General features: G+C 44.9%; 2 protein-coding genes across 2 annotated transcripts; one reads left to right on the forward strand and one right to left on the reverse strand.

Moving 5' to 3' along the window:
- Window positions 1-16,230: 16,230 nt before the first annotated feature.
- Window positions 16,231-16,821, reverse strand: LOC308055048 (claw keratin-like). Its single transcript, XM_080368626.1, has 2 exons — window positions 16,740-16,821; window positions 16,231-16,624 (listed from the first exon to the last, which is right to left on the reverse strand). Exon 2 carries the CDS (start codon window positions 16,601-16,603, stop codon window positions 16,232-16,234), a length of 372 nt encoding a protein of 123 aa, XP_080224752.1. The 5' UTR covers window positions 16,604-16,624; window positions 16,740-16,821; the 3' UTR covers window position 16,231.
- Window positions 16,822-18,092: 1,271 nt separating this feature from the next.
- On the forward strand, window positions 18,093-19,777 carry LOC308055061 (claw keratin-like). Its single transcript, XM_080368641.1, has 2 exons — window positions 18,093-18,174; window positions 18,282-19,777. Exon 2 carries the CDS (start codon window positions 18,303-18,305, stop codon window positions 18,654-18,656), a length of 354 nt encoding a protein of 117 aa, XP_080224767.1. The 5' UTR covers window positions 18,093-18,174; window positions 18,282-18,302; the 3' UTR covers window positions 18,657-19,777.
- The last annotated feature ends 4 nt before the right edge of the window (window positions 19,778-19,781 follow it).

Consider the following 19,781-nt stretch of genomic DNA (forward strand, 5'->3'; position numbering starts at 1 on the left):
GGTAGGAGAAATGGATATCCACTGGCTGGCACCTCTGAGGCGTGGCTGTGGGGTGTTTTTGTCTGTCAGTTTAGGGAAGTGTACTCAGAGGCTGTATTTTGGAAGAAAGCCGTCATGACTGATCTTACTGACTTTTTTTTTCTCTCCCATTGAATGTTATGGCTCTCTACAACTACCTGAAAGGAGGCTGTAGTGAGGTGGGGATCAGTCTCCTCTCCCAGATAACAAGCAATAGGACAAGAGGAACCAGCCTCTAGTTGCACCAGGTGAGGTTTAGATTGAATGTAAGGAAAAATTTCTTCATAAAAAGGGTTGTCAAGCATTGGAACAGGCTGCCCAGGGAGGTGGTGGAGTCACCATTCATCCCTGGAGGTGTTTAAAAAATGTGTAAATGTGGTGCTTTAAGGCATGGTTTAGTGGTGGGCTTGGCAGTTAAGACCTGATGGTCTTAAAGGTCTTTCCCAACCTAAATGATTCTGTGATTCCACAACTGAGAGACTGTGGCTGCATGAGGAGGAAGATGATGGCACTTTCTCACTGCTTCCCTGGTCAGGGGTGGCTAGCAGACAAGAGCTACCAAAATACCATGGGGAGACTGAGAACTGCTTCATATGGGTTTTTTTGTTTGTTTTTAAGGGCTATTTGCCTCTCTTTTCCCCCCCCACTTTTCTTTCTGTTGTCTAGATTTTAGTCCCTGGATTTAGCGAATTGCTGTAACTGCACCTGCAGAAATGGATTTTCTTCTACCCAGTGTCCGTGTGGAAGATCAAGGCAGTGTTTTGAGTTTTTAAGGTCAGCATCAAGACAGGAAAAGCCACCGCTTCCTCCTTGACTCTTTTCCCATTGCTTTTAGTATGGGGTTTTATTTTTCCCTACATTCCACTGGCTCATAATGGAATTTGTCTGTTAAATTGGAGTGCGATGGGAAGTTGTAACTCCGGAACAAGGACATTTGAATTTGGTTTCCAGGAAAAGGGCAATATTCTGCTCACTTGAACATTTTCATATACTCCTTACAGAAGCCTGAGACTAATTCTTTTCAATTTTGAAAAGACTATTACAGCCCTATTATCATAGAATCATAAAGTCATTTAGATTGGAAAAGAGCTTTGAGACTGTCAAGTCCAACCGCTACCTCAACACTGCCAAGCCCACCACTAAACCATGTCCCCAAGTGCCACATCTACACATTTTTTGGACACCCCCAGGGATGGTGACTCCACCACCTCCCTGGGCAGCCTGCTCCAGTGCTTGACAGCCCTTTCTGTGAAGAGTTTTTTCCTAACATCCAATCTAAACCTCCCCTCGTGCAACTTGAGGCTGTTTCCTCTTGTCGCTTGGGAGAAGAGACCGACCCCACCTCGCTCCAGCCGCCGTTCAGGTGGTTGTGGAGAGCCATCAGGTCCCCCCTGAGTCCCCTCCTCTCCAGGCTGACCCCCCCCAGCTCCCTCAGCCGCTGCTCATCAGTCTGGTGCTCCAGCCCCCTCCCCAGCCCCGTTCCCATCTCCGGACACGCTCCAGCCCCTCAGCATCCCTCCTGCAGCGAGTGGTACAAAACTGAACGCAGCATTCGAGGTGCAGCCCCACCAGTTATGCTGAAATATGTTAACCTTAAATCTGGTAATTAAGTAAGGGAAAGGGAGAAATTGTGGCATTTCTTAAATTTCTGAGGGGTAGAGGAGAAGAAAAGAGTATTTACTGGGCCCAGCTGCTCTGAACATAGAGGCATATGAAGCAGAAAGTCCCTCGAAAATGCCACCACTCAGCATATTCATGTAAACCAGGGACAGAGGAAAGACAACAACTGGGACTCCAATTATTTTTTTTTCATGCAGAAAAATTTTAATGCAGTAAGAAAAGGAGTTGGCACAGATACAGAAAGATTACAGTTTTGGGATACTGGAAAGAGCTATAGAAGATGAGTCATTGCACGGTGCTGTACAGAACATTCCTCTTTGTTGAAGCTGGGTTGTTCATCCTTTAAGTACTTGTAAATCCAGATCAAAGGAGAGACAGCTGTAATACTTTTCCATTACACAGTACTGCAGCACCTTACTGGAAGTAGTTATTGAAAATGCAGATGACACAAAAGTTAGTTTTGCAGAAGTCCTTTAGCACCACTGCAGCAACTGTGAGAAGCGTCAGATGAACTGCAGATCATTGCTCCCATGGCTGAAGGGGTGTAAAAGGGTTTCAATGCAGGAGAGGATCAACAGAGAAGTCATAGTTAAGAAAAAAAGGAAGCAGCAGAAAGAACAGCAAAAATATAAATGTCAAGAAATATTAGAGATCAACCAAGCTCCCCGCTCTCAGGAACTTTGGTTGCTGTCACAGGGGCTCTGCACTTCTACAGACATTGCCTCTGAGTTTAGCCATTCGTCGTTGCTCGCCGGGTCAGGATTCTTGTTGCAGGGATATTGCCAGTGGGTTTAACAACAAGGGTAGCAGCACCTATAGATGTAATTGCAGCAGGAAGGGTAGCAGTATCGGGTTGTGCATGTGGTTCCGTAGCTACAGCAGTCTCTGCGGCTATACCTGCTCCGGTAGTTGCAGAGGGTCCGGTAGATGCAGGGGTTGCAGCAGCTGTAGCTGCGGGGACAGCACACAGTCCTGTAGCAGGGTGAGCAGCACATGGTGTAGCATGGGTAGCTGCAGCAGTAAGACATCTTGGGGTGGTAGAGGGAGGCAGGCAAACCTGAAACAAAGCAGCAGGTCAATGGTAGGCTCAGCTTGCAGGGAGCGGCAGCAGTGGTGGCTTAGTGGCATGAGTATGGTGGATTTAGAAAGAAATATTGAACAAAACCCTCAGCCTTTGGATGTGATTCTATTTTATCCAGCCCCTTTCTGTGCTCCCTGCTTGTTAGATTTGATCATGAGACACAGTTTGTATTCTTTAGCTTCTCCTCTTAAAAGTGAACATAACACTCTATATTTCTGGACTTTGGATACAGAAGGTTCAGGTTGCAGACACACATCCCAAGGGTTGTGTTTGTGTCATTTGGTGTCCAAGCACCCAGAACAGGCAGCTGAGATCAATCCTGGCAGCTTGTCTGCAGCTCAGGATATGCACGTGGAGGTGTCCTAATGCCTGACCTGATTCCTGCACAGCATTTTCCAGCGTTCCCAGAAGCATTCATACACAACATGACGAGTTCATTAAAGTCAGCCTCCTTGTCTAGTTTTAATCTCATCCTGTAAACTATTCCCTTTCCCATGGAACATCAGTTTTCATACTTTGTTAGTGCCAGTTCTAGCGAGGACACTGAAAATGGTCTGCTAAGTAAAGAAAGGCAATTTCTGTTCCATTTAAAAAGCCAAAGAAGTAGAGATGTTGGCTTCTTATATGTGAAGACAAAACTTCTTACTAGGCTTCACATCTTAACCAGTGATATCCAAAGGTTCATTCATCAATATCCCACTTTTTTTTTTTACTATACAGATTAAAAGGATAAGATACTTCTACCATCGCTATGGATCAGAGAATGTTAGTAAAGGACTCATTCCCAAGTTAGATGAATATCTATAAGAGCAGGATCTGAACTTACCAAGTTCACAGAGGAGAGTAAACCAAGAGGAGCGGTGTGAGGAGTGTGGGGTTGTGAGCACTTTTATATGGTTCCTTAGACCTGTGGAAGCTAGTGCAATTCTCCGTGTGCTTCCATTGCCTGTTACTCACAGCACAAATTTCGGAAGTACATCCCTAGTCCAATTGCTGTAATTGTTTTCCTCCACATTTATGACAATTTTCAAATTCCTCTGGTACCACACTGTGATTACACGCTGTGAGATTCTGTCATCTTAAAACTTTCTAGGACAAATGGGCTTCTGGGAATTCATCTAAAGGACAACTGGGAATGGAACTGGAGGATTCACAGAACAGTTGTTCCAGTGACACTGACTGCCTTGCTGGGGAGTCCATAGGCTGTTTCTTTATGTTATGTCCTGGCCAGGCAGGTGGATACTGGCACACTGTGGGGTGATGTAAAATCCCTGAGGAGGAAAGAAGCAATATACTATGTGCTTAGGGCTTTTACCAACCATTTTGATTCATTTCCGTTGCAATTAATGACAGGCGTTCCATTGATTCCTTTAGGTTCTTCTACTGTCTTTAATTTGGCATGCGCTCTATGAGAAGTTCAGGCCAAGGCACGGGATCAATTAAATGAGCATCTGAGCAATGTGTCTAAGACTTATGGTCTGTTTTTCAATTTTTTTCTCTCTTTCCCTAGTGCAATTATTAGAAAATTTTGCTTGAATCAATGTCTTGTGATATCGCACATGTATTTATGTGGGATCTATGCATATATGAGATACATATATTACACTGGGGCAAGTATTGCTGCAGGAGCTGGTAGTGCCAAACAAATCTGGGTTTCTTGTTGGTCCACCACCACAGGTACTGTGGTGGAGGAAAGGGGGAGCGAGGTCTTTCAGGAAGGCTGTGGAAGCCAGTAGAATGGAGTCCACATCTTCCTGACTGGTGGGAAGCATTTGCTGGGGAGGATGGCTGGAGACTGCTGGCAGTGGGGGGTTCTTTGAAGCCCCTTGCTTTGCAATGGGCTTTAGTGGCATTAAAAAGGTTGGCAAAGTGCTAAAAGTCACCCACTGCCAAAGGTATTTTTCTAAATTGGGAAAGGAGAAATCACTTCTCTGATTTTTTTGTGGTGGTGTTGCCCAGTGAGATATGATTGTCTCTCTGCCCGTCTACACCAGGTGAGGATGGCAACTGTAACGCCTTAGTTTCAATAAAGAGAAACATTGCTTAGCCCAGGGGTTCCCTTCCCCATTTTCCTGCTTATTATACAACATTGAGCCACCTTTCAGTAACAAACCACTAATATTTAAATAACACAAACATTGCTGAAGTAAGTTTTAATGACTGTTTTGGAAAAGCATTGATACCATAAATTCTGATGAGGTTCAGCATTTCTAGAATGTCTGTTATTATCTTCATTTAATATGCAAATGAGGGATGACTTACTGCAGTGAAGGTCATATAAGGAGGTATTTGTTGAGGGGAAAAAAAAAAAGAAGTCTCCTGACTTTATATGTTGCGCTCTGCTTCCTTTGGGAAGCCAGTGTTAGATGAAGTTGAAACCCAGCGTCAATAAGATTTGCTGTAAAATAATATTTATAGTTTTAACTCCTAAATATTCTGCTAACATTGCTGTTATAGATCTTAATTGACATTTGCTTTTGTGGTATTCTGAAAGAGTTTTTTTGTGGTATGAGCAGGTGCAATGGTGAAGCATAGACTGATTCCTTTTTTCTCCCTCCTTTGTGTATATGAATGTAGTATTAACCCAAATGAATGCTGAACTGCAATAAATTTCCTGGTTTTCATTAGTGAACCAGACTGAAAGGAAATATTAAAGGTATAAAATAAAAGTATTTTGGAAGAAGAGGAGAAAATACCTATTTTTTTCTCAAATACAAAACTCAGTTTTGCAGGCACAGATAGATGGCAAAGATAAGTGGCACAAAATATTTTTGCCTCCTCTGCTACTCCAACAGTAGGTATTCTGTGAGGAAGAGAGGTGCACTACGATTTATTTTTAAATGTATATTAGGTATATGTAAGTGTACAGAACTTTGTTTTTTCCCCTCTAGGAAATGCTGACACTATTCAGGCTACATAGACGTTTAGTATGTTAAAAATATCCCAAATATATTAATTTTGATTGTCAGTCATCTCTAGACTGACTATCTGTCATTCTCTTATCCATTCTGGTACCCCAATTTGATAATTAAAACTGAGGATGACCTAAAAAGGTTTAAGATGAAAGAAGACCTTAACTTTTGCATTCTCAACTCAAGATGAGAATAGACTAATGATCCTTGACATTGAAGAAACCAATTATATTAATTGAAGTTGTGACGTGTGCAAATAAATTTAGTTTTGCTGCTGTTAGTGCAGGTCAGAAGACTAATTTCTGAGTGACAAAGCAACCTGTTGCGTGGCGTCAGATGCCAGGTCCCTCACAAATAGCTGAGGAGCACTGAAATGGCCATTAATTGCCCCAGAAAGTTAGACATGTGTATGAGATTTTGCAAAGTTACCTAGCTGCTCAAAATTAGTAGGATGTTTTGATGTCCCAAATATTGGCTATCAGAGATTGTGCTTGGGAAGTGTGAATACACTGATGCCGTCACTCTGTACCTACAAACTAAAGTAATACAGGGCAGTGTCCTAAATGGACTTCAAGACACACAGCAGAGTTCAATCAGTAACTGGAAATACAATTCATAAAAAGATTTATTAGTTATAGAAAGATGGAGTCAAATTCACAGAGGGAAATATATTAAGACATTAAGAGCCCTGACTCATGAGAACACTGCAGGTTTAAGCATGTTAATCCCTATAAAATGTCAATTGCTTTCTGTCATCTTCATTAGTCAAATGACTTTTCCTATGTTATTCCTTCATTTATTGTATTTTTCCAGCTGTACTGTGGTAGAGTTACTATCAGAGCTGAGATAAATATTTAAAAGTCTTTATTAAAAAGAACTTCTGAAAAAGTTATTGAAAAATGCTGCTATTTTCTCTTAAGGTAATGTTTTTATTTTCTCTTTTAACTTTTATTTTATCAAGTGCATGATTATTTCATCATCAGTAATAAGATCATATAGAATTAATACATGTCATTCTAAATACATACGAATAGGGTGTATTTGTATGTGTTCGTGTGTGTACATAAAATCCCCCATCATTTCTTGAGGTGTGATCCACATTTCCCTATTTCTTTTGACAACACACAATGAGTGACAATACTTACTGAAAAAATACTAGTAATTTCATTTTTTTGAAATAATGTTATTTATATATAAAGGCATTTAATATAAGTTCAAATATTTTATTTTTTTTCTGAATTATATATGAAATTTAAATCTGAACATTTTTGAACAAGTGAAAATATAGACTGTGCTAATTGAAATACAAACCATTTCCAATTTGTGTTACTCTGAAATAGGAAAGTCTATGATATACTGCATCAACTAATAACTTAAAATAAATAAATTTGACTAAACCAGTGCTGCTTTTAAATGAAAAATTAATACCTTCAGATGCTGAATTTGCACTTCATGACCAGTTGAGGGAAACATTGCTTGCATTTTTAGACTGCTATGCCAGAGGAGAACATTTTCAGCAAAAGGAAATTAATATAACAATTAAGCGCAGTGAATATGTAAAGCCTTTGTTAGTAGGTAATTTGTCCAAAATAGTTTTCCAGAAGTACCCAGTGTGTTACTGTAGACCAGAATGGTGAATTTTCAAAGCAGGGTTCGATGGATGTTTCTGGCAGCTCACCCAGGGACTCATGGGCTTGTCTTCTTCAGGTTTCTCCTTTCCCGTATCCTTTGCCAACCTCTTGAATAACCTGTTGAATAGGTTTCTAGGTTCTGCTTAATTTCTGTGCTCTGCTTTCAAATTGGGTGCAAATTGACATGAACCTCACTTCTGCTGGGAATTGGTTGCACCTGGCACTTAGGGGATGAGGCAAGAAACCCTGCAGCAATGCCTTCCCTGATGGTCTACCCACCAGGGAAACACCAGCACCAAAGTCCGTAATTCTGCCTCCTGCATGCAGATAGACATGGTGTTTGCTGGAGAGCTGAAGCTCCTGCAGACTGGGAGGAGAAACATTTCCTGTTGGAAATAACTCCCCAAACTCAATCTTCTTGTGGGTCCAGATGGCTCCAGCCTGGGAACTGTCCCAGTAGGTTCATCCCTTCATCATCAAGCTGACAGTCACTCCTACTTTAAGCAACTCTTCTCCCTCCTTGTCATGTGCCCTCTTGTTAATTATGGGGAAGAAGATTCCCCTGGAAGTCTCACCTTATCTGGAATCTGCATGCTTCTAATTTTCCTTTGTAGAACAGTTTTTGCTGATGGCGGCAGCTGACAGATGCTTGCAGGATGCGTGCCCAAAAGCCAGCCCAGCCAGGGCGGTGATGGCAAGGACAAAGCTCGGAGCTCACACACGTCAGCCACGCAAAGCGATCTCTGGTGGAGAGATGGCAGTATTTAAACCTTGATACGCATTGGGAAGAGGTGGGTGTGAGCTCCTGTGTGTTCTCACATCAGGTATCTATTTCAGAGCTGCAGAAACCTTAGGAAGACTGGCATTTTGTGTCTCAGGCCGTTTTGGATCCTCAAATGTAGCATAGCTTAGGCTGGAACATAATCAGCAAGTACTGATTTAATTTTCTTAAATCTTCACATTTCTAAGCTAGTATTTTGGAAATGAGCTGTGTTTTGGTGTGTTTGGTGGAAGAGGGGCAGAGTTAAGATGTGGCAAATGTGAGTTTTCAGGACTGCCTTGGAGGAGACAGAAAGTGAGGTGTTCAATATGTCCTCGGTCATCTCAGATTCTACAGGATGCTTGAAATTGCAGATCTGAAAAGCTAGGGCCTCCTTCTTTTGTATCGGTAAATAAACAGTAAAGTCAAATATAAAAGAAAAAAACCCAACATTAAAATATGACAGAAAGCAGTACTGTGATGCAAGATTTTTTAATGAGAGCAAGAAGCACTGTAAACAGCAGCTACAGCTTGTTGTAGGACAGAATAGGAATAGCCAGAGATTTACACATGCTTTAAGGAAAGAGTCACTACATTTCACAGCAGATGGTTTTGGGGTGATGGTGGTGCTTGGTGAAGAGCAGTGCTGTCAGCACAGCACACAGCAATACGAGGCATCTGCTCCAGTTGCATCTCCTGTTGCAAAGCCATGCATCAAAACACACAATATATCCACCAACAAATGCTAGGAAGGAAGTGCTGACCCTAAACACAGGTTATTCAGGATAATTGCAGACGTTGAAGAGAGATGCTAAGCACTCAGGACCACTCCTGACCATAGTCGCTGTCACGGGAGCTTAGCGAACATAAAATTCCTACAGGAGCCGTAAACAACTTTTTGACTTTTGTTTCCTGTGTGGTCGTTGTATGGCTGGGTTTAGCAGCGGTAGCAGGGGTAACAGCTCCCGTAGCTGTATCTACGGATGTAGCGAGAAGAGTAGGGGTAGCAGTAGCGGGCGCTGTAGGAGGGGTAGCAGTCACGATAACCACACAGATCCCCGTAGCTCCGGTAGCTGCAAGGGCTTCCGCAGTCATAGGTCCGGCAGCTGTACACGGTCCCGTAGTTGCAGGGAGAGTAGCAGGTATCCTCACACTGGTTCTGGTAGTAGAAGGTCATCTTGGTGTGGTGGAGGGGGGCACGTCTGAAACACAGCAGAAGAGAAGAAGGTAAGGTCTGCCCCAGAGACGAAGCAGGAGCTTGCTGCTTCTAGCAAATGCAGTGCGAGCATGGGAAGGAGGGAGAGGGGAGGAGAGGAGAGGAGAGGAGAGGAGAGGAGAGGAGAGGAGAGGAGAGGAGAGGAGAGGAGAGGAGAGGAGAGGAGAGGAGAGGAGAGGAGAGGAGAGGAGAGGAGAGGAGAGGAGAGGAGAGGAGAGGAGAGGAGAGGAGAGGAGAGGAACCAGCCAAACACGTCCGCTCAAGGTTATACTCTGGCTCCTTCTTGCCCAGCTCACTCCTTTCTGGTTTCCCCCTTTCTTTTCTCCTTAAAAATATTGAATGTTGCTTTTCTTGTTGCCATTGCTTAGAATTGGCAGTATGGATTCAGATTGTGTTTTAGATAGGATATTTTTAGGATTGGGTTGTCTGTATCAGTGCCTGAAGTTGTTCGAAAAACCACAAATGAACAGACACTAGTTCAGGAATTAATTTTACCAGTTTTTGCTATCGAGACAAGATGCTACAGAAGAAATCCTCCCCTTATGCAAGTCAACAGTGCTCTGCTGAAAAAAACAGCTTGTTTGTATGGACCTGTGTCTCTGCCTTAGTAGCCAGTTGAGTATATATTTGCTTTTTGTTCGAAATAATTGAAAAAAACTGTAATGCACTGTCTGCTTCAAAATGCAGCAGCCTGAAATGCTTCAGTATATCATAAAATAATGTAATTTCTCATAATTCATAGCTAGATGAGGCAGTCTTGGAAACTTACATGACCATCTTAATATCACATTTTTACAAAAAAGAATTGTACTTGCGTGGCTGTGAAGGCACAGCCTGTGCTTCTAAAGCATCACTTCCACCTGTAGAGCAATACAGCAAACCCAAAACATCTACACAGCAATAAAGACATCGTAGTAAGCCTGACTTACCAAGTGCAATGAGAACGTAAGTCTGGAGGTGCAAGTGGAGAACCTTGGATTTCCCTCCCTTTTATATATTTGTCAGACCAAAGCTGCTGTGCATTAAACTCATATTCATCACAAAACAAATTTACTTATGCACGTCATTCCTTCAGTTGATGTAATTGTTTTTCTTCATTTGTGATTATTAGTCAGTTCTTGGCTTCCAAAAGCATGACATTGCACTTCAGTTTTCTTTCATGTTCAGACTTCCTGGGTCAATTATATTTGTAGAATTAGTGTGGTGAAATCTGTGTTCTAACAGGAAAGGAAAGGAAAGATATTGAGAGCAGAACTGATCGATGTTCACAATGTCCGTTTTGGAGGAATGGACAAATTTCTGTATATGAAGTCTGCAATGACTCTAGATTGGTTTGAGGAAGAAAGAATTTCAGATGTTTTTTTTAAGAAATAAGAATCCTTAGAAAGCATTTCTTGTTTGTTTTTGTTTTGAAATTCCATTTTTAAGTCAGAATATTTGCATTATTTGTATTTATAATTTTGTTTGTCTCATTTCCAGCTTAAAAGCGGAATTACAAGAAAGGTTTGGATTAGAGGACAAGTCTCGTCTGTACCTTGCTGCAATCAAATATGCATGGATATGTTAATTCTGTACTGGGATCTGCCACAGGAAAGAAATTCTGTAGAAAATCTGATTTACTTGCTTGTTATGCTCTATGAATTATTTTTACCACAGTTCAGCAGCCACCTCCTAAATCTATATAGAAGGAAACTGGGGTCCTTTTCGGTGTAAGAACAGTGGGAATATTTTTGAATAAGTTAAGGAGTCAATGACAAGACTATGAGAACAGTAAAGCAGGTTGCAATCAATAATAAATCTAAATCTAATCTGTTTTCAAGCAGAAATAATGATATTTGAAATGTGCAGGCTTTGCATGCTATATGAAATAAAATTACAAACTCAGTCTTCTGGAAAGCCAGCCCAAACGAGGCAAATTTAATTGGATCTGAAAATATCTGCTTAGTGATTATTTACACTTAGATCAGAAAATGATTCACTCAGGAGTTCTTTACCAGGAACAAGATTAAAACAAACAGGAACGTGTCTCTGTAATAACTGCAGTTTTCCTGAGAAGTCCCCCGAATGCTGAATATGCTTTAATGTGACATCTTCTTAATGTTGTGAGGTGTGTAACTTAATGTTGTTAATGATGGTGAATAACGTTGGGCCCTGTGAATGTGACCTGGTAAGCAGCAGCATCCCAGTCTTCCCTGGTGACCTTCACCTCAAAACACTGCTGTTTACTCGCATCCGAGGGAAGGATAATAACAGGCATGTCATATGTTCTGGCCATTTCTCTAAATTTTGAATATCAAAGCCTTCATTAATACTTATTAAAGATCTACCTGTACAAAGAGATTTATTATTTAAATATTAATAGTACGTTACCGGAAAATGCCTCAGTGCTAAGTAACACAGTTTCTCAAAATGTGTATCAGGTTTTCCTGTTTCTATGCTTTATTTAGGTTGTAATTTATAGCTTCAGAATTGAGTCTTTGAAAGGTTTTTCTCTAAAAATACATCATATACATACCATTTTAATGCCATATGGCCAATTTTCTAGCTGAATCAATCAGCACAACAATATCCTATTGCATGACGACATCAAATCAAAGACACAGTCTTTCCCCTTTGCTAGTCACAGGAAATGTTGGAAGGGATGGGTAAGAACGTGCTGTTTCATATGTCATTAAACTTATGAAATGCGTGGAAAGGAGAGGCTACCCCTTCCACAAGTATTTCAGAAAAAAAAAAGCAAGACAAAGTACAAGGGCCAACATGCACGGTGAGGCTGGTCTTCCAGAAATGGCATTTGGTGATGCGTCTGTCTTTGTATATTCTGTTGACTTGTTGCTGTACTGAAGAAGTGAATTCAGTGTGATGATACCGAGGCTTAATTGCCCTGTGTAGTTTTGAGATGAAAGAAACCTGGAGGGTGTAGCCTGCATGTCACAGTGCCAGAGCAATAATCAGAAACCCTGGGGAGAACCGGTATATCAATAAGGAAGAGTCACAAGGGCAGCAAAATATGTTTGGTAATTGGAGGCAACCTGGGGTGCAGACATGCCTTTCACGTGCTGGGCGGGACTGGGCGCTGTATAAAAACCCCACACCACTGGGAGCAATCATTGGTTTCTCCTGCCTTATCCTCCTTCAGAAGTGGGTAAGTCAGAATAGATTTAGAAAACCTAGTGAATAATGAAGAGATGTTATTTGATACTATTTGCCCTCCTCTTTCTGCTGGCTCCCAGACACTAATCTACAAGTGCTGTAGATTAATGCATTGGGAATTAAGGTTGTGATTTGATGAGAATTATATAGATGTAAAATATTCATTCCTCACTGGATTTTCATTAATATTTGAGTGTTTGAAACTGTGTCAGTCCTGCCTGTATCCTTCTTTTCCCTTAAAGTCTTTATCTCAGTACAGCCACGAAGGATTTTCCAGTTTATTTCTGGATGGCTCCCTTTTGACACAGGCATCATGGTTCCCAATCCCACCTCCCGTCATGATCTATGGGTGAAGACAGTGGGGCTGTGCAGGAAAGCTCAGAAAGGCTGGTCAGGATATAGGATTATGGGGATGATCCAGCACTAAAAGTCAGAATAGAACAATAGATGAACACAGAGGGTGTCAGGCAGCATGCCTGGGTTTGCTGGCTCCATGCTTGCAGCATTTATTTGAGATGTACTTGCTGTTGGGAGCATTGCTTTACAGGCTTTTTCTTCCCCTGTGGTGTTTCAGACGTGCCCCCCTCCACCACACCAAGATGACCTTCTACTACCAGAACCAATGTGAGGATACCTGCTACTCTCCCTGCAACTACGGGACCGTGTACAGCTGCCGGACCTATGACTGCGGAAGCCCTTGCAGCTACCGGAGCTACGGGGATCTGTGTGGTTATCGTGACTGCTACCCCTCCTACAGCGCCCGCTACTGCTACCCCTACTCTTCTCGCTACATCCGTAGATACAGCTACGGGAGCTGCTACCCCTGCTACCGCTGCTAAACCCAGAAGGATTTAATGGGAAACAAGGACTGAGAAATAGTTACTGAATTCGCAGCTGCTGTTAGGGGAGGGTTTGCAGAAGCTCTGAGTCCAGGACTGCGGCTGAATGCCGTAGTATTTTGGAAAGCTCAGTGTTTCTGTAAAACTTCTTCAATGTTCTTCCAAAATGTTTTGTCTTGCTTTTTTCCTACTGACTTCTTATCCCTACCATGGATTTGATGTGTAAAGGAATCTGGGCTTAACATGGGTTAACATGAGCAAACAATTCCTTAACTCATTTACAGCTCTTTCCCAGCTAACATGCATGAAATCTAGAATGTACCTGTAGTAGCCTTCCTAAGGATATGCTTCTGGCTTAACTGCTTTTGAAGCTATACCAGAGAAACAGTAAATCATCTGCTCTGATTTATTTAATTGGACTTAAAGCAAGTGGAAACATTTGAAAATGGAAATTAATAGTCAAATGCTACAGCTGTAGCAGCAAAACTGGTACCAATGAGACCGGGAGATTTTCTGCAGATATAGATTGATCTCTGCATGCATTCTTTCCGCTTCTGTTTTCTATATTACTTTAGATTGTGATGATGAGCTTTATTCCTATTAAAACTGTTATAGCATCATTACAGGTCTCTGGTCTTCTTTTTCTGACTTGGATGTACACAGAATTTTGTCCCCTGCTTGATATGTTTTGTGGAGACATACTGCACCCTGTAGTTTTTACAAATGTCATCTGAACCTGGGCACACATTTTACAAATGAATAACCCAGCAGTATCTCAGAAAATGAACTCACTCATTCTGGAATTTCCTAGGAAGGATTTGGAAATATTCTTTTAAATTTGCCTTAGCATCACAGTGCATGTGCAGACATCGGACGTAACAGCACTACATCTTAGTGATTTGTAAATGCACAGACTGCCTGCAGGCAAACCCAATTTAACTGGGAAGTAAGCCAAGAGGCTTAGAGAAAATCACCCCTGTTTCTCAAGCACTTTTGTCCTGGCAGTTTCTGGGTGCTTTCTGGATTTAGAGGTCTGATCTGTTATAGGGCAGAAAATGGCATGCTTTCTGTTTCAGCTTATTAAGTGGTGCTAAGAACAAGTGTTTGCAAAGGTTGCTGTAAGGCTCCGTTTGAATGACAATGAAATGGTGTGAAGGTCCCAGGCTGCACAATCATACAGTTGTTATTAGGATGAGATGCCTTGAAGTGACTCTATTATTCATGACTGAAGTACCTAAGTGGCAGCAGTAGTAACCTCTTAATGGTACGATGCTGTAACAGAGTCTAGGCATAAAACAGCCAGTGAAGTGCTTTGAAAGCCCTATTAAACCCCAGAACCCTTATGGTGAATGCAGTTACTGTCCTTTGAACACACACACACAGACAGGTACTTTGAGGGCAGTCTCACAAGAGGAACAGAGCTCAATTGTGCTACAATACAAAATGTGAGTACAAAATTAATTGAACTCCTTTGCAAGTAAAGCTGTGGGTTACACTTCCAGCAGCTTTCAGGATGGAGCTTTCTCATGGCTTCTGAGGAGCTTTGCTCCTAGGAAAGCACTCACCAGCTTGGTGCCTGACACGTTACCCACAAAAGCACAACACAAGTTGCTGTTGAACTGTGTCTTGACATGAAGGTCTAGAAATTTAGCCAGAACTGGTCATAATTTCAATTTTTCATTAGTTAAACCTATTTAATAAAACCTGTAATGTTATGAGTAAGTTGCTAAGTAAAAACTAGAAAGTATTAAGTGTCTCAGAGTGCACAAGTAGAGACAATGGTAGCTTAAAATAATTGCTAATATCTCAGTAGTTCTACAGACTATTTATGGACTTAGCTGCTTTAACAAGACACGTAGTTAAAAAAGGAGTTAGAAATTCATGCAATGCCACACACATATATGTTTCTTCCACTCCAGTAAATCCTAGGATAAGACTAGAAAGAAACCCAAATACCTGGGATAAGAAGGCAAAGTACATAATTGTAGGATCTCATATGTTTCATTGGACAGAACCACACTTGAGTGAAAAGTGTGAAGTCTATAAAATCACATTCTGACCAAAGCATGCATTAAAATGTCTCAACACGTACTTTTGAAGTGACTATTATTCAATAATGAAGCACATGACAAGAGACAAAAACCAGCTTTTAATATAGTAATAAAACACTACAAATGTATAAATAGTTATGAGCGTCTGAGAAGTGCTTTGAACTTCTCAGACTATCTAACATGGAAAAATGTGAAGACATTATATATTTCTGCTTGAGAAAAGGACCACAGAGCAGCAAATAAATTCACTGGTATTTTTTCCTTCAAAAGCTGTCCCTTACAATTGGCCTAATAGCTTATTTGTATCTCTTGTGTGCTACAACACAAGGCAGTCTATCAAAAGCTGTTGAACCTCTTACAAACCCTGTTCACTAAGGCGTGTGACACCTGATATTTAACTCCGTGACTCGAGCTTCATTATCAACATTTCAATGGTCAATGTGGCAAATCAGAAGAGCAAACTCAAACAAAGGAAGCAAAAGCCAGGTTATTGATGCAATGCAGATTCTTTAATGTGGATGCAAAATGCAATAAACAGTGTCAGCAAGAAACAAAACAACAAGGAAAAAATGAATTTGGAGCGGGAAAATCATAAGGCTGCAGCAAGACACAACCCAGGGCTCCACCAGAAAGACCCCTCCCGCCCTCTTGTGTTTCAGACAGGGAGTCTTACAGCCTGGCAGAACCAGGGAAACCCTTATCCGAGGAAGACTACAGCTTCGTTGTGTTGCAGGTAGGAGGGGAGACTTGGAAGCCCTAAAGTTGCCAGCATAAGATCTGCAAGGTTACTCTGTGCAAATAAGCAAGGATCATACAGACCCAGTAGCTGCTTTGCCACAGCCTAAAGAGGGGCTGCAAGCTCTGCTCTGCATCTGGTGGTAGAAGACGAGAGATGCGATGTGTGGAGACCCAGGGCAGATGCGGCACTGAACTCTGTGGATATTTGGGGCTTAGCAGGGTCCACAGTTGCCATTGAGGTACCTGTGGCCTCGGCCCCAGCTCCCATATCCACAACCGCCATAGCCCCCATAGCCCCCATAGCCCCCAGAGGCCCCATAGCCCCCATAGCCTCCAAAACCACCACGGCCTCCAAAAGTGCCGCCGTAACCCCCGCCAACGCCGGGAGCTCCCGCTGAGCCAACAACACTGTGCTGCGGGAAGGAGCTGAGGATGGGCCCGGGGAAGGTGATCACCGAGGGTGGCGGCTGGATCACCACCGTGGAGTCAGGGCACTGCCGCACGCAGGGCTCGTTGCAGGTGTCAGCCAGCGGGGTCGGGGCGGCCACCCCACAGGAGGTGTTGCACAGGCTGGTGCAGGACATCTTTCAGGCAGGCAAGGAGTCCTGGCAAAGACACCGGGGATTAGGCACGGGTGCGGGGAAGGGGCTGTATCGAGGGAGGCAGGGAGGCAGGGAGGCAGGGAGAGATCCCCAAGGGGCTTCCAGGAGCTGGACTTACCCTGTTGATCAGGAGAGTCAAGCAAAGCCGAGTGGATAGAGGGCTGTGAAGCCCTCAGCTCTTTTATACACGTCCCAGGCTGCCCGGGGCATTGGCCACGGGGGTTGGTGGTTGAAACCCCACGTAATCATGAGACGTAGCACACAGCTTCATGAGACAGAAAGTGATGCGAGAGAATTATATGCCGCCTCACTGGGGGCACTGGCACGCAAGCGTGCCCTGGAGAGGACAGGGGTGATGGGAGGGACAAACGATGACACGCCATTACATGAAAGACAAGGCACGGCTGTTGTAGCTGAACTGGCGGCACCAATAAACCCCGATCTATCCCTAATCCCCCGCATTGCTTACGTGGCAATGTGCTGAACCTTGCAGAATATTGCTGTGTCCAACGCTAGCACACCAGGCTGCTGCTCCTGCAGACAACGCACTCAGCAGCAGCCCAGCCAGGCACCCATGGCCACGAGTCCCCAGTGTGCCTGGGCCTGCGGGGAACTTTGCCACGTGCAGCCTGGCTCAGTGGCTGCTCGGCCCAAATCTCCTGGCACAGCCCCCAACGCCCAGCTGAGCAACCGAGTCCCTCCAGAGAGGCCTTGAGGAGGACCACGCTTACAAAGACATGGCCAAGGAAGCTGAGAGTGTCCTGGTCCCCTCCTGCCCTGCACCTCCCCTGTGCATGTCCCCTGTCACACAGGACCTTGCCGCCTGATCTCATTGCCCCCCCCCCACCTTTGTTTTGAGGCCCCACACGAATGGGTCTTTGAGCCACTCAGCAAAGAGTGCCCCCCACCCTCTGCATGGCCGTTCATCGGTGAGCACCACACAGACCCTCTCGAGCCGGGGCATGGAGATGGCCGAGGCTTCAGGGAGCTCCTGCCCTGTTGCCCCAGAAGGCGCCCAGCGCTCACGGGCACTGGGAGATGGTGGGCATTTGCGAGCCACTCCGAGTGTCTGGAATGGCTTCTCCCTTTGCCCAGCCTCCCCCTGCCTCTGCTTACCGCCTTGTAAAAGGGAGGTAATGACAGGCATGATGGTGTGCACAGGATTGCAAAGCACATCTGCGAAATGCTCAGGACTCTGGCACGTAAGCAATGCGGGGGATTAGGGATAGATCGGGGTTTATTGGTGCCGCCAGTTCAGCTACAACAGCCGTGCCTTGTCTTTCATGTAATGGCGTGTCATCGTTTGTCCCTCCCATCACCCCTGTCCTCTCCAGGGCACGCTTGCGTGCCAGTGCCCCCAGTGAGGCGGCATATAATTCTCTCGCATCACTTTCTGTCTCATGAAGCTGTGTGCTACATCTCATGATTACGTGGGGTTTCAACCACCAACCCCCGTGGCCAATGCCCCGGGCAGCCTGGGACGTGTATAAAAGAGCTGAGGGCTTCACAGCCCTCTATCCACTCGGCTTTGCTTGACTCTCCTGATCAACAGGGTAAGTCCAGCTCCTGGAAGCCCCTTGGGGATCTCTCCCTGCCTCCCTGCCTCCCTCGATACAGCCCCTTCCCCGCACCCGTGCCTAATCCCCGGTGTCTTTGCCAGGACTCCTTGCCTGCCTGAAAGATGTCCTGCACCAGCCTGTGCAACACCTCCTGTGGGGTGGCCGCCCCGGCCCCGCTGGCTGACACCTGCAACGAGCCCTGCGTGCGGCAGTGCCCTGACTCCACGGTGGTGATCCAGCCGCCAGCTGCGGTGATCACATACCCTGGACCCATCCTCAGCTCCTTCCCGCAGCACAGTGTTGTTGGCTCAGCGGGAGCTCCCGGCGTTGGCGGAGGCTACGGCGGCACTTTTGGAGGCCGTGGTGGTTTTGGAGGCTATGGAGGCTATGGGGGCTATGGGGGCTATGGGGGCTATGGATACGGTGGTTGGGGCCGAGGCTGCGGATACCTCAGGGGCAGCTGTGGACCCTGCTAAACCCCACACTGCGTCTCATCACAGATGAAGGAGAGCTTTGGAAAAGCCCCTGGGACATGCCGATATAACAGTCTGTGGAAAAACATCCCTTTGACATTGTGGGGCACCGCAGCTTGGAAGTCTTCTAACTTCTTGGGCCTTACTCTGCTTTGCTCCTTCCCTGCTTGAGCATCCCTTCACGTCTTGTTGCACCCTGATGACAGTGACCCGCGCTGGGTGCCTGCTCCTGGGGCACGGCTGACGCTCGTTGTTGCTCTGCCCAGTGCCAGGAGACAGCGGAAGGCCCTGGCCAGGACCCTGCTCTTGTCCCAACTCCCTCCTCCCCTGGAACTGCAATAAAAGCTCTGTTGCATCACAATGTCGACCCATGATGCTTTTTCTTCACCCTTCCTTCCGCCTTCCCACTTCCCCCAGACCTCGTGGCACGTGGGCTGCTTGAATCTCCCACGGTGATGCCCTTGGACCATTTGGGCAGTTTGCTCCGGGGGCTACAGCTGAGGATGCCAGTCCCACCTGGGCCTTGTGCAGCACATTGCACTGAGCTTCCTCTGCTCTCCCACCGGCCGTAAGCACAGCACGTTCCCAGAGCTCCCTTTGGATACGTGCAAGTGCCACAGGTGACTGGCAGAAGCTCTTCCCAATGCTCTGCAAAACCAGCACGCCAGGCCTTACCTCCGTTCATTGGCTTGTTGTTGGTCACCTCTGGAGGTCCAGGGAAGTGGAGGCACAAACACTGCATGGACGGGGCTGCTGCCCGATGCTGACCATGCGCCTGTGCCCAGCTAGAGGTGAGGGCACTGGCATGAGGGAAGACACACACACAGCAACTTTTCCCAAGTTTCTCCTCAGAGCCATGAAGAGGCCGCGAGTATGCAGTCACATGAAGCATAAAGCTCTTTGTGGAGGAGGTTGGGCTGCCTGCCTTCCTGAGGTCCCTCTCTGCCCCAGCTGTCTCCTCATGGTGTGATCCCTGCACTGCAAGGTGCTCTTGGGCAGAGACAGTTCTGGCCACAGCCATTGTGGAGGGCAGTGGGACACCTCTTGGGTCCCCGATGCTGACCTCCAGGAAAGATGTGTCATCCGCAATTGTCAACACAGGGGATGGGAAAGAAGGCAGCAAAACGT

This window comes from Falco punctatus (assembly GCF_963210335.1).
Source record: "Falco punctatus genome assembly, chromosome: 18".
Taxonomy (NCBI): domain Eukaryota; kingdom Metazoa; phylum Chordata; class Aves; order Falconiformes; family Falconidae; genus Falco; species Falco punctatus.

Excerpts from the sequence above, each read along its gene's own strand:
- LOC308055048 (XM_080368626.1), bottom strand. The coding sequence starts at position 16,603 with ATGTCCTGCACCAGCCTGTGCAACACCTCCTGTGGGGTGGCCGCCCCG.
- LOC308055061 (XM_080368641.1), top strand. The coding sequence starts at position 18,303 with ATGTCCTGCACCAGCCTGTGCAACACCTCCTGTGGGGTGGCCGCCCCG.